Genomic DNA, 18,764 nt, shown 5'->3' with positions numbered 1-18,764 from the left:
AGGTGACGATGGTCATCAGTGTGCTTTCTATATATCAAGCGATATTTGAAAGTGTTCAGATCTTCCACTGGAGAGCAGAATTTGGTCATTTGAAAATCCTTCTCTGTTTGTAAATGCATTTCAGGACATTAGATAGCTTTGCTTTGACAAAGGTACAGGAACCTCATCTGATTTCTAGCAAGTGCTCTTAGTATTTTCATTGTCTCAAGTTCAGGAGAAAAAACAAGGAAGGCCCAGAAGAGAGATGTCTAATTTGGTACTAAAAGGAAGACATGCATGTACCTAAGAATAAGCCGCTATATGTTGTTAAAAGAATGCCAATGGCAAAAGAAGGAGAACATACAGGATGATAGTTCTGGGTCATCAAAATCGAGTGGTATCACCATTTAAAGTGATGTGCCTTGTCACAAGGCAGAGGGTAGAGAAAAGACAAAAGAGCATCTTAGCTACAGCTGGTAGGATTTCCTCTGTTCTCATTTTGAATATGCCCAAAGCAATACTTTTGGAAATCTCTTTTGTGTCAGATGAGAAAGAGATGGGAGTTTTTTGCTGCCATCCCGCTATCTCCCTTTATTTCTTATCACACATTTGGTCTTTGAACTAGTTTAAATTTGGTTAAAAGTAGAAAATGTCACTGCAGGCTTTTGATTCAGACAGATCATAATTTTCCATTGAAAATCCATCCTATAAAAAAAATTCGGAACCAGTTCTGACTCCAGTGCCATCAGGAGAGGAAATAGGAATGCACTGCAATTGGAAGCAGTCTCTGGTTTTACAGTGCTGCAAAAAACATCTCTGAGTTGTGCTTCAGGCCTGCATTCCCCTTGGGCTGCTTGCTTATAGTGGTGTCAGGGTAATAGCAATACATCAATGCAAAAAATGCTCCACACGCATACGAGCATCACAAAATGCTGGGGGTAAATTCACTGAATTATATATGTTGCTCTTCTGGGAATGCAGAATAAGTTTTGCTGCAGGTTACATGTAGCTGTAGTTGCATGCTACACCTTTAGCAAATAAAAGCCTTAAGGGAGGACACAGCTGATTTAATCGTTATTTTGTTTGTTTTTTTCAACTAAATTGCCCTGTCTTGTTATATGTATATATTAGTGCTCAGCCTGCAAATGCTTAGTGGGATCTAAGGAAGGCTGGTGCAGACAACTGAAGTGAATTGTAAGCTTGAACATCGGGCTGCATCTTGGCCTGGTGCTGAAGGATGTATTGATCCATCACTTTTCATTTAAAATAATATGCTGGACCTTGGTCAAAAATATTACCAATATAAACAAATGGTGTGGTGGATGGATCACTTTGTTGCTAATAACCAGTGAAAATTTACCTTAGGATTTTTCCTTAGTTTGGCAAAGTCCTCTTTCTTGATTAAAGCAACTGTAGGGATAAAAGGACATCTGAAATATTGTACCTGATCGATGTTCTGATGAAGTGTGTTCCCCAAAGGCTTGAATCCTACCCTTATCTGTAAGAACTGTGACTCCTTCGAAGGGAAGACAGATTTCAGGAGAGGATGTAGATGCCAGCCACTAGTACACTGATGACTGAAGAGATCTGGAAACAGTACCTGGGTCATCCCAGCTTACAGCTCAACATTTTAAGGAAATTTGAATTTGGCTCCCATTTTCCTTAAACCATTATCAACAAAGTAACACAGGAGCTGCTTAAGAAGCTGTGAAGGCGGAGTTGACCACCCGATGCAGTAACCTGGTATCTTCCCCTAGGGCAGATTGCCCTCCCTGTCAGCCAGATCCATACACCTACAATTGCTGGATTGTTTTTTTACTACCTGTGGCAGTCTAAGATTGAAAGGTACAGTGCCTCGGATTTTGGGAACATTTCCTCTAGCCTGAAAATTACAATCTGCTCCATTAAAAAAGAAGTGTCAGAATGCTAGTCTTTCTTTGCCTCAGACTTATTTTCTCTTTAAGGATAGGAAGACTGTTTGCATGTGCATTGGTTAAACAGAATGCATTTGTTGTTTCAGATGCATTCGTAGTGAATTGGTGTAATTTAACCTAGGCTGTGCAGGGTCCTGGGGGGGAAGCAACCAAGGGCAGTATATGTCTGCATAATTAAAAATAATTTAAGTGTGATGGTAGATGGAAAATAACTGTATAAATGGTTTCAGGGTGTACCATATTTATTCCCCAGTAATGATAAATCGTTGCTAGTTTTCCCAGCTGACAAGTCAAAAAGCAGGTTTTTAACATGTCAGCCTTCAGTCTGGGCTCTGTAAATCCAGTAAACTGAGCAAACACCTGCCTACTATTTAGTCCTTGTTACCACAAATTCAAGCTTCTCATATTAATTCATTCATTTAATTCGCAGAAGTCCTCTTAAGGTAGGTAAATATTTCTCCATATTACTGATGGAGAACTGAAGTGTAGGGCAGGCTGAAAGTAGCTTTACAGAAAGTAGCTTTAAAGAAAGGTCTTCCAGACAATCTACAAGTCTTAATCTCAGAATTTAGTCAAATATTTTTCATGTTACTCTAAGTGATAGCTTCATTGACAAAGTGTCTCTGACTGAATTTACTTTTTCCTCTGGGACCCAGCATGCTTTACTATCCTTAGTAACACAGGGAGTTAACATGTACAGTGACAAAGTCCTATATTTATATTAAACCATAATTCTAAGTGGAATTTTGTTTAAAAACAACCCTGTTGTGATATTTGGAGTATATGACATGGGTTAATGGCTGAAAAGATTATAGGTTTATTGATCACACATAATCCCTAAATGTTTTTTGAACTGCGTATAGGAATCGCTTAATCTGCTGCTGGAAAACAACTACATGTGAGCTGTAAGACAGCAGCTGTCAGAGAGCTCCGAGCACGATTACGTGACAGTTGAAAGGGGAAAGTAAAAGAGGTCTCTTTCCCTTGCCAAAATCTCTGGAGTCTAAAATCTACCTACCTACTGAAGTACAGTAGCAACTTAAAGAAGAAAGGCCACATTGGAAAAGGAAAACTGAAAGTCATATTATTAAGGAAAGACATGTGAAAATGAACTTGCCATATTCTTTTTGTGTTCAATTTGTATGTTTCCCTGCTTCTCAGTGTAATTAAGCCCTCAGTAGAGCTATCCAAAATCAATACATAAAATACAGCTGCTAAACTCTCCATCAGTTTCTGTACTCGCATGTGCACTGACCTTTTTTATTCTTTCCTTCTGATATAAGACAAAGTCAAGGTATGAAGCAGACAAAGCCAAATGGAAATATAGGTACTATGCAGTAGGATAATCCCAGAACTTTTACATAAATTGGCTGATAGACAACTCTGCAGTACTGTTTTCTGCATGGACTGTTTTCCTGGTAAAACGGTGGTTCAGCTTTGTCCAGCAAGACAAGACTTTACAGTTATTTGGAGGTGGGTAAATAAGGGGCTTGAAGACCAAGGTTGAGGCTGCATCTTGGTTGTCTCGAAGGCTGAACTCTAGGACCTGATCAGAAAAAAATAATTCACAAGAACTGACTGTCCTAAATACTTTGCTTTGGTCATTCTCTGAATGCCACCACTAGTTTGGTTAATTACAGGGAAAGACAATGATAAAAACATGATAAACCCATCAGATTGTTTAGTAAATGCAATTATTATTGTGCAATACAGGAGGTCTTGTCATGAACAAGATTCTTTAGGCTATAAGAAGAAAATAAACAAATGGTGTATGTCCCAATGGTTTTGCAGATAGCACAGCAATTATGCTCACCCGCTAAATAATCACTGGGGAAAAATTATAAAGCATTGATTAATGTGTAAGCAAGAATGCTACCCAGAAATTTATTTGTCTCAGGAACACTTCAGTCACTCCTGATTCAGTCAAATGCTAGAAAACACCCTTTTGCTCTCCTGTCAACGTAACTTACTGTATTAGATGTTTCCCAAAATATCGAGAGAGTTACATATGTATAAGTCTCCAGGAAAGCCTTTGAAGGAAGGCTACTAATGTTCTTGTTCTTGAAAGAATATCCTTATATTGTCACATGGTATTAGTGATGTTGCCATTTGTCTTTCCTGGATATGGAGTTTTGCGGGCATTGCTCATCTGCAGTCATTCATCTGTGTCTCTTCTGGCACTTTAACTTATATTCAGAGAATTTCTGTGGCAGAAGCCTGACAGCGATCACTCTTTCAAGTTAGACTGGGGTTTGCTGTGGGACTGATGTGGGGGAAGTAAGGCAGTGAAGCAGTTTTTACAGTGGACCTTCGCTAACCCCTCTGGTTGATCGAACTGCTCAAGCTGGTTATGCTGGATTTTGGGCAATTTTGACAAGCTTCGTTCCTATACCAGTGTGTGGGATTGTGCCTTGAACATAATGGTAATACACAATTGTAGTGCTTTATTCTATCTCTTTCAGGTGGCGGTGGAGTCCGCCATCGACTGAGTAGTGATATTTCTCAACGTGCGAACTGGATTTAATTTGTAGCTTAAGAAATCCAGAACCTGTGTATTAGAACTTCTTTCTTTCCATGTGTTCTCTTCTTTATGTAGGTAGTGTTCAGGAGTGTGAGAAAAGTGACAAAGCAAACAGCTTCAAGGTTCTTAAATTTTGGGTTCAAGCTTGCTCACTGCTCAGGAACAAATGCATTTTCTATTAGCAGCAGGAAATACTCTCACTGCAATCAAAACCAGAACATGGATGTGAAAGAAAAATCAAGTAAAATGTCTTCAAACAATCTCACTGTTGAAACATGGTTGAAATTATTATTTGCTATGTAATAGCAATATAATATATTTGTCTAAATTTGACTCACTTATCATAGACTGAGATCAAGTCTGTTGTCTCATTAAAATGGCCAAAGACTGTGTGGCTGGTATGTAACTCACTGTAGATGCAGCTAAAATACAGGAAACAACACGTGCTACCTGGAGTTGAATTTTTCTTTTTGACAATCTTTCAGTAGTAACATAGCAAGATTTAATAATCGTCAATTGTAGGTCTTAATTAAATGCTAGTAAGCACTTACTGCTGTGATAGTGGAATGTAAATAGCTACATGATGATTTGAGGGCTGTTTATAGGAGCAACTGCTCCTGAATAAACATAAAACTTTTCTTATTTGTCTCTAAGAATCAAATTGGAAAAGACCATAAGAAATGCATGGCAGATGTTTTATTTTTGAGGATCTTGCTTTTATTATAGATTGGCTTTGATTTTTTTTTTAATTAATAAAGTTTGCAATGTTTGCAGTTAATAATGTTTACAGTTCTATGTTCAACTGTAGGGATATTTTGTGTAATATGTGATTGCATGTTGAAAATAAAAGTTGATGCAAACAAAAAAATTAAAGTAGATCACTGACAATTTTTGTATATAAATAATCCATTGTACATACCATCAGTTTAATTGCATATGCAGATTAAAAATTGTCATTTGAAAACAAGCATCTTAATATTCAGTTTATATTCAAGTCAAAATCTGTTGAGACATACAATAGTTTTTTTGATAATTAACAGTGGGAAAACCATAGAAGTCTTGAAGTTTGATTTAGATAAGTACCAGGAATATGGATGTTTATCCATGCTACGCATATCTCTCAAGTGTTCTTGCAAAATTGCTGGTTCTTCAGGCCTTAAGGGAAGCTAGACATGTATTGTAATTCTGTACTTGGTTCCCACTAGACTCCACAAGATCAGAGAAAAATGAGAAGAAAATTACTCATTCATTTTTGAGTTTCCTCACAGAGGAGTTTAAGTTGAGATTTTTGTTCTGTCTGGTTTCCTTATTATAGAGGTAGCTGCAAAGCTGGAAGAGTTCTATGTATTTGACTAATTAATAGAGTAATTCAGATCTAGATGCCAATCTTTTAGGTCCTTTTTTGTGCAAATTGCTTGAATCTTCAGAGTTTTCTAATCTGTGATGTTAGTAAGCTTCTACTGCAGGCCTAATGATGGATGCCTTGGAGACCTGTGATAGTAATTATGCTCTGAGTTTTTTCTCAGGCTGTCTGGCTCTTTGTGGTAGGTTAGGAACTTGATCCCCATCATCAAACATTACCAACTCAACTGTAATGAAATAAGAAGCTGCTTACTGCATGACATGAAAAAGCTTCTCTTAGCAGTGTTTGTGTGATGATGCTAAGCAGGTTTGGAGCTGGAAGTTGGCCGTTTCCTTGTTAAGATATTTTAATCAATCCCACTGCAATGTTTTCTCAATGCTAGAATTCTGCCAAACATCTGGCTGGGAAGTTGTCCTCGGCAGCTGGAGCATGTCACCGTGAAGCTGAAGCACGAGCTGGGTGTTACGGCTGTGATGAACTTCCAGACCGAATGGGACATTGTTCAGAATTCTTGGGGCTGCAACCGCTACCCGGAACCCATGAGCCCTGAAATTCTCATTAAACTGTATAAAGAGGAAGGTCTTGCCTATGTCTGGATGCCAACCCCAGACATGAGCACTGAAGGTAATGCTTAGATCAGTCTTGCAGTAAATGAAGAGTAACACTTTGAGTTACTAATCTGCCACTTTCATGGCTTTTTTTTTTCCCCTGTGTAAATTTTGCTTAAAAATATAGCTAACACACAAGGTATAATTTCTCTATGTGTTGTCTCTAACAAATTACTCGCATTTTCTTGTAGGCGGAGAAGCCATAAAAAGTACTTTGTGCCTGGCAGTATATGTGTAGTTGAGTTTAAAGCCATCCACATTGATAACTGCTTGGCTGTTTTTTCTTTCGGCTTGAATTCAGCCTGTATAATGAAAATATGTTGTGTAGGTGGAAGACTGCAAGCTTGCACACCAGGACAGCTTACCAGCCTTGCTGGTTAAAAATGGAGAGACAGTGCTGTGTGTCTGTCTCTGCTATCCCCTTCCCCCAACAAATAATTTTTCTGTGACTATAGTATCCCAGGCTATTCAATCTCCATAGATTCTTTTATATATTTATTTTTAATTAATTTGGAATGCCCATAGCACCTGATATTGAACATAAATTATTTTTATTTTTAATTCCTCCATTGGAATGCTCAGTTCAAAATCTTGTTCCCAACCAGTAGGTTAGAAAGTGTGCATTTTTTCAAGTGAATGTGATAGAGTCATAGAATGATTTGGGTTGGAAGAGACCTTAAAGTTCCTCTAGTTTCAACACCTCTGCCATAAGCAGTGACACCTTCCACTAGACCAGGTTGCTCAAAGCCCCATCCAACCTGGCCTGGAACATTACCAGGGATGGGGCATCCACAGCTCCTCTGGACAGCCTGTTCCAGTGCCTCACCACCCTCATGGTGAAGAATTTCTTCCTTATATCTAATCTAAATCTACATTCTTTCAGTTTAAAACCATTACCCCTTGTTCTATCACTACTTGCTCTTGTAGAAAGTCCCTCTCCAGCTTTCTTGCAGGTCTCCTTTAGGTACTGGAAGGCTGCTACAGGGTCTTCTGAGAGCCTTCTCTTCTTCAGGCTGAACAACCCCAGCTTTCTCAGCCTGTCTTCATAGGAGAGCTGCTCCAGCCTCTGATCATCTTTGTGGCCTTCTCTGGACCCTTTCCAGCAGGTCCATGTCCTTCTTATGTTGGAGGCCCTGGAACTGGATGCAGTACTCCAGGTGGGGTCTCACAAGAGTGGAGTAGAGGGGAAGAATCATCTCCTTCCACTTACTGATCATACTTATTTTGATGCAGCCCAGGATATGGTTTGCTACCTGCCGACCAGCACAAGAAAGTGCTTTCCATAGAGTGAAATACTGCTGCCACAAATAGAGAACTGTCGTATCAGTAACAGGACATCAGGGAAAACAGGACACCTTAAAACAGGGATTTGAAAGGGCTTAATGTCAGTCCTCATCTGTGCCATGAGGAAAAGTTAGCCTCTGATGCAGCTTAGTTCCCAGGGTAACAGAGGTAACAAGGAGAAAGGCATCAGGAAATAAGGTATATTGATCCCTTTGGGAGCGACAAAGGCTATTCCGTGTTGTTGAACCATATACTTAGTACACAATCATAGCACTATTAAGTTGTATAGGAGAATACTCTTCTGCTCTCCCTCTCTCACTTATTATTGACATAATGGTCTTCATTACAATGTTTTTGAAAGCAGCAGTATATAGGTAGCTTCACAAACCTCCAGTACTAAAAACATTTCATATTTAGCTTACTAACTTAAACGCTATGCAAGATGTGCTGTTTGATGTGATTTGCTGCCTTGTCTCAGTCCCTTTGAAAATGAATATACCACACACATCCAGTGTTAATCAGAATGTATATTTGGAGAAGACTTGGTGAATTTTACAGATTTTGTGTGATCTGAATCTATGTTGCAAGAAAAAACAAAGTTAAAGTAGAAGGTCATTAAAAAAAAAAAATTAAATCCAAATATTTCAGGTTTGCCATTATGATTTACAGTTCATCAAACTGTACAGACAATCTCATCCGTGAACCTAGCTTTCTCAAATGCAAATGAACGTGCCTTCTTTTTAACCTTAGGAAGAATACAGATGTTGCCACAAGCTGTCTTCCTCTTGCACGGGCTGCTGGAGAATGGACACACTGTCTACGTTCATTGCAACGCTGGCGTTGGCAGGTCTACAGCTGCTGTCAGTGGCTGGCTGAAGTACGTGATGGGATGGAGCCTGCGGAAAGTGCAGTACTTTTTGGCTTCCCGGAGACCAGCTGTCTACATAGATGAGGAAGCTCTGAATTGTGCTGAACCTGATTTCTACCAGAAATTTGGGCATCTCCGTTCCTCATGCAAAATACTAGAGTAGAAAAGCAGAAGAGGGCAGGGAAATTGAAGAGGAATCCTTACATTTGCACCTCAAGAACTTAGAAATCATGAGTCAGATGCCTGCCTCTATTATTCAGATTATAAGCTTGTCATAAAAGTCGTGAGAATTTTGTTTAAAAAGTGCCTTTGAGGGTTTTTGTTCTCTTTCTTTAAGCTGATATAGTTCATGTTTTCAAGCCTTTTGCTGCAAGTATGAGACCTAGAAACTCTGCAAAGGGAAACTAAAATTTTCTTTTAACTGCTTGCCTACAGGAACTGAGGTTTTAGGGCAGACACTAAATAAGATGTGAGGTGAAATAGTTAGAGTTGGCAATACTCCAGTGACAAGAAAGAGAAGGCATTCTCAAAAAAAACAGATACAAAGGTTGACTGAATTAAGGTTCAGGTTAGGATGAAGCTGATCATTGACAGCTGCTCAGTTATTTTAGGTGGAGTGTACATGATTTAAGTATTTTCTAATAATTCTGTAGACAACGGGTATTAATGAGAAAAAAACCAAAAGGAAACTGATTTTTCAACTCAGTTTCTTAAACAAAAAGCTAATGTTTAGTGCACTGAACTAAAATTCTCTCTCTTTGCCTATCTTGTTAATGTTAAATATTATGAGCTACAGCTGTACTTTTTTATGACATTGGGGTTATACTGGGATGTAGCATGAAGAGAGGAAACAGTTCTACTTATGTTGTGGGGAAGAACTACTGGTTATTACATTATCCCAGGCTGTGAGATCTCCAAGTCAAAAACACATTTTGCTCGTCTGGTCTGTGCAGTGCTGTACAAAGGGCTCCCTGGCTGCCAAGGCAACCTCAGCTGTAACCACTGGGCTAAAACAGGGCCTGTAGAAAGTGCGTGATAAGCCTCTGCACATGATTGACACCACAGCCTCTGTGTTGCTGACCTAGATTAGTTCTTTCACTGTAGTGAAGGTCCCTCCTCGTGCAAGCAGTGCGTGCATGTGCACAGATGCTAGACTTAGCCAATTGAAGCTAATACTGGGCTATCTCTGGGGTGAATTAAGTGAATTTTCTCTATAGGAGCAAAGAAACCCTCTGAGGAGGGTTTCGCAGGAGCTTAGCCTCAGTAGGCTAATGTTGGCTCTGTGGATGATCCCTGATGTTTTTCAGTGCTGCTTAGTTCCTTAGCTAAACTAAGTGGTGGCACTAACAGCTTCCAACCCTGCTCAGGTAAAACCAATTCACTGTAGTCCAAGAGAGATGGGAGAAAAAACCACTTCCTAAGGAACAGAGGATTAAGGATGTGTAAACATTAAGAAACCTAATTTCTATAAGTTTATTCTCAAGTGAAATCTCATTTTTTCCAGCTGACTTGTTCCTATAAAGACCCAGTCAGTGCCAGAGTAGTTTAGGTGATATATATTGATTATCTGAATACTTAATGGAGAAACTATTAGATATGAACTACTCATGGAGAATTTCCAGAATAATATAATACATTTTATTTATCCTATACTTCAATCTTGTTTGAAAGGAAAAATGTTTATTTAAGTTATTCTATATGTGTGGTTTTGATCATGACTTTGTTTCTGATTCTTTGAAATAACACTACCTGTTTAGAAAATGGACAAGAAAATTTCTCTGTCGAATAAAAACATAATGACAATTCCACCAGCCCATTTCGTCTTATGTCTTTGCCACCCAATTTCATGAGTAGCAAAAAGAGTCATGACTGGAATATAGAATATAAAGGTGGGACCAGCCCATTTCTTATCTCCTATGCTGTGTCAGTTTTGATGGGCTATTGAAGATGAAATCTCAGAAAGCAGCCCAGCAAAGGTGTGTGGAAGATACGGCCTGTCTGGTACCTCCAAAGACAAAAAAGGGGTTTCTTCTCCTGGCTCAATGCAGAGAGCAGAGGGAGTGTGTCAATGCTTCTGTCTGGCTCTTGCAAATGTACAGAGCTACAGCTGACCTTGTTTTGATGGAGTTTAGAGTAAAAATGGTGAGCTTTTATTACTGTGCGCCTCTCAAAATTAAGTGCTGAGAGGAGGATAGCTTAAGAAGCAGAGAGGAGAACTTGCTTTAGTTTTACATTTCTGTTAAGATATATTTGAAACCTCAGGCTTAAAATGTGTTTCCAAACACCCCCCACAGACAGGCCTTTTCATCAGATGCAACTTGTAATAGTTGTTGGGACAAGTACCTGTGGGTTTTGTTCGTGTTTTACAGTATTTCTCTTTTAGGGCACTTGGGACTGAGCAGTGCTTACCATGGCACAAACAAATAAGTATATGACTAAATATAGTAATGCTGCACCAGCTACTTCCTAATTCTGATTTTATCAGCAATGGAAGCAGATTGGTGCTTCATTTGGAGGGCAGAAATTCAAATGATACAGAAGCCACAGACTCAAGGAAGCCCTAAGAAGAGGTTGTTAATTTGTTGTTTATTGTAATTTCAGCAGGCAGGTATTGATTCATTGCTTATTGCTATTTCAGTTTGCTTGTATACTGAACTGCTAGGGGACTGTATCATACACAGATTGCGTTAGCTGATGAACTGCATGAAAACAACTTGCTAACATGTTAACAAAGAACACAAAGAAATCGCATGGCTTGCAGTCCATTTGCACCTGTTTGTAGCATACTCTTTTTCTTCATTGCAACCTTCCTGCCTGCCTCGTTGAAGGCCACCTTGTCAAGGAATGTTCATTCAAAGCCTTCTCTGATGAATGCAACTAGGAATTTAAATACTAAAGAGGAAGGAAGGGAGCCAGGAGACCTGCATGGTTAAATAGGGATCTGTTGGGTATGCTCAAGCAGAAGAGGCGAGTTTACAGGTCATGGAAGCAGGGGCTGGCCACTTGGGAGGAATATAAGGCTGCTGTTAGAGGATGTAGGAAGGCAGCTAGGATAGCCAAGGCCTCCTTAGAATTAAACCTGGTGAAAGGGGTCAAGGACAGCAAAAAGAGCTTTTTCAAATACATAGCAGATAAAACTAACAGCAGAGGCAATGTAGGCCCACTGATGAATGGGGTGGGTGCCCTGGTGACAGAAGATGCAGAGAAGGCAAAATTACTGAATGCCTTCTTTGTCTCTCTCTACTCCGCTGGAGGCTGTCCTGAGGAGCCCCGGACCCCTGAGACCCCGGATGAAGCCAGGTCAATAGAGGAGTTTGCTCTAGTCGATGAGGACTGAGTTAGGGAGCAATTAAGTAGTCTGGACATCCATAAATCCGTGGGTCCATATGGGATGCATCCGCGGGTGCTGAGGGAGCTGGCTGAAGTCCTTGCTAGACTGCTCTCCATCGTCTTTGCCAAGTCTTGGGAGACGGGAGAGGTGCCCGAGGATTGGAGGAAAGCAAATGTCACTCCAGTCTTCAAAAAGGGCAAGAAGGAGGACCCGGGTAACTATAGACTTGTCAGCTTCACCTCTGTCCCTGGGAAAGTAATGGAACGGCTTGTCCTTGGTGCCATCTCAAGGCATATCAAGGATAAGAGGGTCATTAGGGGCAGTCAGCATGGCTTTACCAAGGGTAAGTCATGCTTGACCAACCTCATAGCCTTTTATGAGAATGTAACAAGGTGGATGGATGATGGCAGAGCGGTGGATGTGGTCTACCTTGACTTCAGCAAAGCGTTTGACACAGTCTCCCATAACATCCTAGTTGCTAAGTTGAGGAGGTGTGGTCTGGACAATAGAGTAGTGAGGTGGGTTGCAAACTGACTTAAGGAGAGAAGCCAGAGAGTGGTAGTCAATGGTGCGGAGTCTAGTTGGAGGCCAGTATCTAGTGGAGTGCCTCAAGGGTTAGTACTGGGGCCAATATTATTCAATATATTCCTTGACAATTTAGATGAGGGAACTGAGTGTACTATCAGCAAGTTTGCTGATGACACTAAGCTGGGAGGAGTGGCTGACACGCCAGAAGGCTGTGCTGCCATCCAGCGAGACCTGGACAGGCTGGAGAGTTGGGTGGGGAATAACCTGATGAAATTTAACAAGGGAAAGTGTAGAGTCCTGCATCTGGGCAGGAACAAGCCCAGGTTCCAGTATAGGCTGGGGAATGACCGATTAGAAAACAGTGTAGGGGAAAGGGATCTGGGGGTCCTGGTGGACAACAGGATGACCATGAGCCAGCACTGTGCCCTTGTGGCCAAGAAGGCCAATGGCATCGTGGGGTGTATTAGAAGGGGGGTGGTTAGTAGATTGAGAGAGGTTCTCCTTCCCCTCTACTCCGCCCTGGTGAGACCTCATCTGGAGTATTGTGTCCAGTTCTGAGCCCCTCAGTTCAAGAAGGACAGGGAACTGCTGGAGAGGGTCCAGCATAGGGCAACAAGGATGATTAAGGGAGTTGAGCATCTCCCTTATGAAGAAAGGCTGAGGGAGCTGTGTCTTTTTTGTTTGGAGAAGAGGAGACTAAAGGGGGACCTTATTAATGTCTATAACTATATAAAAGGTGAGTGCCATGAGGATGGAGCCAGGCTCTTCTCAGTGGCAAACAATGATAGGACAAGGGGTAATGGGTTCAAGCTGGAACACAAGAGGTTCCACTTAAATTTGAGAAGAAACTTCTCAGAGAGGGTGGCGGAGCACTGGAACAGGCTGCCCAGGGAGGCTGTGGAGTCTCCTTCCCTGGAGACATTCAAAAACCACCTGGACATGTTCCCGTGTGACCTCATCTAGGCATTCCTGCTCTGGCAGGGGGATTGGACTAGATGATCTTCTGAGGTCCCTTCCAATCCCAAACATACTGTGATACTGTGATACTGTTGCAGGAGCCTACAGCAACAGAAAAAGCAATCATATAAAAATATTTGATTTTTCCAACTGTATAATTGCGTGATAAGTCTGCATCTAGAGATTATCTATTAGAATTCCAATTTGTAATATGTTCTTATGCTGATTAGATCATTAGCTCTTTCCACAGACTAGCCTCTTGATGCAATTTGGATGAAAGGATGAAGACAGTCTGTTGTTTATAAACTTATATATTTCCTTGCTGCTTTAGTTATAAAAGTGCTACAAAATTTAGAGAAGAACAACAACTATAGAAAGAATTAGAAACAGATAAACAGTAATGGTTATTTTAAAGTGGGCCAAAGAAGCAAACTAATACACACACAATAATGAGAACCAGGAAGAAATATTTTGATAACTTAGTGATTTTGTAACAAACACAGCCACTTGAGGGATGGTTCAGGCTTTGAATGGTATATTTTCATGAATATTTTTCCTTCAGACATCAGAAGAATACTAACGAGAATCTTCTGCATGACATTTTTAGCTGGGCAAAGCAGCCTGGTGGAAGGAGACTGGGCTGGCTGGCATGACTATTTAAAACAAGAATGCAAAAAGTCAGACTTACTCCACGATCTAATATGATGGCCTTTTTCAGTTCTAATTTATAAAACCCACTGACTGTAATTGAGGAAAAAAAAAAAAAAAACAAACGATTTAAAGGAGTCAAAGACATTTGCCATAACTGTATTACCTTGTTGCTTCTTTTATTCTTCATCATTAAATTGCAGTAAGAGGTTTCAAAGCAATGAAAAAGTTTTTTTTTTTTTAAAAAAAGACTATTTTAAAAAATACACTGGGACTGTGCAACAGGAAACTATGAAGAAACATTTGGAAGCATAATAACTACCACAAAAGCATATATTTGGCAAGCAAGCCCTGCCTTCTTGAAGGATAATGAGCATCAGACTGCCCTTAGCTGAAATAGAATTGGATTAATGTAACAGAGGACAGGATATGGATTACTGTCTCCAACTCTGTTTACATTTGTAGTGGTAAATGAGCACCTCTGCAGTTATTTCTTTAAAAATATTCTGCTGAAAAAAAAAAAAAAAGTTTCATTTTTCACATGTGTATATCTTAGAGGGAAAGGGGCTGCTTTGAGAGACCAGACTTTGGAATGGTGGAAATATAAAGGAATTAATGCTTTTTCTGTTGCTTGGCAACACAACAACATCACCAACCGCAAAAACAAACTGTATGACTTCATAACTGATCTTCTTCCTAAATTAACAGAAGAAAGCAATTTTTCAAGGGCAATGACATTACCAGATATTAGCATGATTGCGTGTTCTTGATATAGGCAACCAACATACCTGTTGTTGGCCCTCCAGTTATGCCGCCAGTGAACCTACAGGTTATTCATTCTTAATTAGACATAATTTCTTCTTAATCTGCCCTTTCACCTCAAGATCCTTCCTTCCAGTATTGACTGGTTTAGAAATGGTTTTGTGACTAAAAATTGCCATATTTGTAAAGATGAGTAATAAGTATTTTATTTAACCTTTTTTACATATTAAGGCTTGTCTGGCGATAAGGAACTAAGAACTGTTATAGCTGTAAACCAAGAATGGTGACGCTGTGAACCTTAGCCATATATAATTCAACCTTTTTGTGCTTAAATATGTTGTCTTTTTTAGGAGACTGAATTTATAAAGATTGCAGGATAATGTCTGTGATTTGATAATTACTTCAATGCTTATGTTCTTATATTTACATCAAGGAAAACAGAAGGCCTGTTTATTCATGAACTGGTAAAATATTAAATGATATCTCATTCTTGATTTAGATGATGTGAGGAAAAAGCACAAAACAGCTGCCAAGAAAAAATTTCTAATGCCTGGCAGGTTTCTGTGGTCTTTGCTTAATGTCATTATAACAAAATTTGTTTTGTGGTAATGCAGTTTCAGCAGGGAAATAATTAACAGTCAGGCCATCATCCAAGTGCAGCAGCCATGGTTAAGTTGGGCAGCCAGCCCAAAGCCACTGCAACAAATCAAATGCTGAAAATGAATCCAATCTTCAAAAATTCAATAAAATACATAAACACAGAGGTTAAGAAATGAATATAAAGATTGTAAGAAAGGCAAAAATATATAAAGTATATACAATACAATCCTATCTAATGTCCAAAGGAAAAATATTTTGCAGTGGGTTAGCAAACGCCACAACTCACTTTAAAATGTAATCAATGTGTTAGACAAAGTACAGCTGGTAGGTAAAGTTCACCAACCAGTTAAAGGTATACCACCAAACTATTTAGGCTTAAAATGCAGTTACAATATTTAGCTATATAAAGAAAGAAATATGGACAGGTAAGCTCTCAAGATCAGTTGGCTACCCTTTCTTGAGCAACTGACTCATGGAGTGTTCTCAGGTCAGTGAAGCTTTATGAGCACAAAAGTAGTTGCTGATGCACTATGGCTTGGCAGTCAAATAAGTCCATTGCATAGTGATGTATTGTTCTGAAATAAGACCAATAAGGCTATGCTTTAAAAGAATTAATGGGGAGGACATCTCTTAAAATATGTTTAAATGATAGCTCCAGATGGAAGTCTAAACAAACAGATGTCTTGATGGAGTCTTTCTCTTCTCTTGTGTCTTGCTGAAACAGTAAAGCCTCTTAAAGGTCTTTTGCCCCACAACACCTGTGCTTATAGCCACAGCACCAGACAGGGCAATTTTAACTGTGAGTAGCAGTGGCCCTGACACCAGTTAGACTCTGCACGTGAAATAGTTATTCAATTTCTACACTTGAGTTATTCTGTTTCTGTTGACATAAAGGATGCTTAACTTTGGTCCCTTACCAGTAACTGGATGGGACAACTCCTGTTCTCAGTGCCTCCGTCCACACTGGCTGTGTCAGCACTTGATCAGACATTATTTTAAGTGCTTTGCAACTGCATGTTATAATGGTCTAAGTTATCAGCTTAAATTTAACTGAGAGTTACTTGTCCATGACCCCAACATAATTTCCTGGCACACGTGTGAGTATTGCAGTTGATAGCACTCACAGGCAACACGTGGTCTAGCAATAAGAACCAGGACTCTGATCTGACCTTCATTCCAACTGGGAATTTCACCTTGAAATGAACAGATGTCATAATCTTCAGTCAGATTCTTGTAGATTTCTTGGTGTCTTATATGGCTATATGGCACTTTCTGTCCAAGTTCTCTCTTCAGAAAATATAAAGAGCAATCATGATAGTGTGTACTTTTAAAATTTAACTTAATTTAGATACCCAACTATGTGCAACTAAAATAGAATATGCTGTTCTTGATTTTTGACATCTTCCACTCTTCCTAAATGGCAAAATAAACACATTATTCTACAGCAATTTTCATGCAAAGGAGTACAAAACATTTTGTAATGCAATAACCAGATATACTAGACCACCAACAAAAGATGTAGAAGCAGGAATAGGAAACTACAAGAACTGCAGAAGGGAGTGGTCTGCTGTGATGAGGCAGAGCAAGTGGTGGCCTTCCTTCCAGTGGTCTCATGTCACGTGGAAAGAAGCAGAGGAGAAAGTGGGTGCTTGCAATGCAGGCTGAGGACGGGGAGGGAAGGTGGCCCAGGCAGAGCCGTGTGAACCAAGAGCGGCTGGGAAACAGCCAGGAGCTGGGCCAAAGGCTCAGAGATGAGATGTGAGTGGGACTTGCTCCCTGGGGCAGCAGTGTGACCGCCACAGCCACATCATCAATCTTATGTCAGTTGACTTGGAAATATCCCATTCAGCAGTTGGCAGACACAAGCACAGGGACTGAGGAAATGTGGCAGTGGGACACAAATGCATCTCAGCACCCAGCAATCACTGAAAGCACACAATATCCACAGGAACAGCAAAGCCTGACAAGCTATTTAACAAAATCTGCCAGAATCATTATTTTTGAGAGAAAAAAATTTGATTAGGTCTCTTTTGATTGCTGGACACGTGACTTGAGTACACTTGGGAAAATGCTGAGCTCTGCCATTTGCGTATTTCTGCATTTCTGCTTATGGAACTAAAATCAATAACTTAATTTTAGCTGTACGCATGATTTTATTTTGCTTTTCTGAATAACAGCAATTTCAAGGTGTCTTTCAATGACACCCTGATTTAAAAAGAAAAAAAACAAAACAAAACAAAACAAAAAAATACCTAAAACAAAAACCAACCCCCCAAAGAATCACATCAGAAATTGATTTAAATATATATATATAGGGCAATGATCATCTTAGTTTGTCTGGTTATTACTGAGCTTAGAATATGCTGTTATCTTCCTTTTACTCAACTACTGTCTTACATTCCAGACTAAAACATATGTCGGGTAGCACAGAAGATATACAAAATAGCTAGGTTTGAACCTGTTTCTGAAACTGTTATGTTTTTGTGCTTCTGTGAAGTGTTACAATTTGTGTTAAAAACCCCACACCAGTAAAACAACCATAACTGTTGAGTAGTGCAATAGTTACCAGAATGTTAATCCTGCTATTATATGCATTTCATTTGACAGGGTAGTAGAGAAAATGATTTGGAAAAAGTTATTAAAGTCCAACAGAAGACATGATTGTGCCCATCAACATACCTTTCCTCCCTTTTTCTAGCAATGGGTTTGGACAGACAATCTGCTGATTCTCTTCTGTGCTCTGAAAGGCTCTGCTCAGAAGACATCTTCTTTAGATAGAAACTGATCTAACAAAGCACTTACAGCTTGTGGAAATCTAAGTACGAGAGTAGTCCTGGGGATTTCAAGTTGTAAACTTCACATTTGGTGCCTTAGTGCTTTGCTTCATTCTTCACCTTGATTTTTGATGAGACAAGTTCTAAATTGGTGGATTGCTGCAACCAAAGTGCCTGCAGCAAATGCCACAAGTTGTGAGCCCTTAGAAAAGGATAAGGGCACTCACTTGTTACATGTCTCTGTGACTCAAACAGGCTGTGTAAGGTGGTAAAGTGAAATCACTTCATTTTTCAAGGGAATGGGTGATAATAGGTCTTGGAACTTCATTACAAATACAGGATCTGACAATTATGTTGTGCACACCAGTGGAGTTGTCTGAGCATCTGTGTTCATGTGCCACACACCTACCTGGAAAGGAAATAAAATTAGGAGGAAGCCTACCAAAGATCAGAGTTCTCAAGACTGCAAATTGAAAGAAAGAATGTGTACATGTCAGATATGTAGTGGCTGGAAACACAAATGAGCGCTGCAGTGTCTTGGGGACAACCTGCAGTTTTTTGCAATATTTCTAATATGTTATGCATGACTGCGGTTTTCTCTAGTCTG

The 18,764-nt window shown here is 39.7% G+C and overlaps 1 protein-coding gene across 3 annotated transcripts in view; it reads left to right on the top strand.

Moving 5' to 3' along the window:
* The window catches only part of EPM2A (EPM2A glucan phosphatase, laforin), a 41,352-nt gene extending 30,987 nt beyond the window's left edge, over positions 1-10,365 (top strand). For all 3 annotated transcript variants that reach the window (XM_065835814.2, XM_071806381.1, XM_071806382.1), the window contains 2 exons: positions 6,180-6,421; positions 8,440-10,365. In XM_065835814.2, coding sequence (XP_065691886.1) covers positions 6,180-6,421; positions 8,440-8,720 — 523 coding nt within the window. In that variant the 3' untranslated portion in view covers positions 8,721-10,365. The remainder of the gene's footprint in view (positions 1-6,179; positions 6,422-8,439) is intronic.
* The last annotated feature ends 8,399 nt before the right edge of the window (positions 10,366-18,764 follow it).

This window comes from Patagioenas fasciata, chromosome 3, assembly GCF_037038585.1.
Source record: "Patagioenas fasciata isolate bPatFas1 chromosome 3, bPatFas1.hap1, whole genome shotgun sequence".
Lineage (NCBI taxonomy): Eukaryota > Metazoa > Chordata > Aves > Columbiformes > Columbidae > Patagioenas > Patagioenas fasciata.
This window is presented reverse-complemented; position numbering and strand designations above follow the sequence as displayed.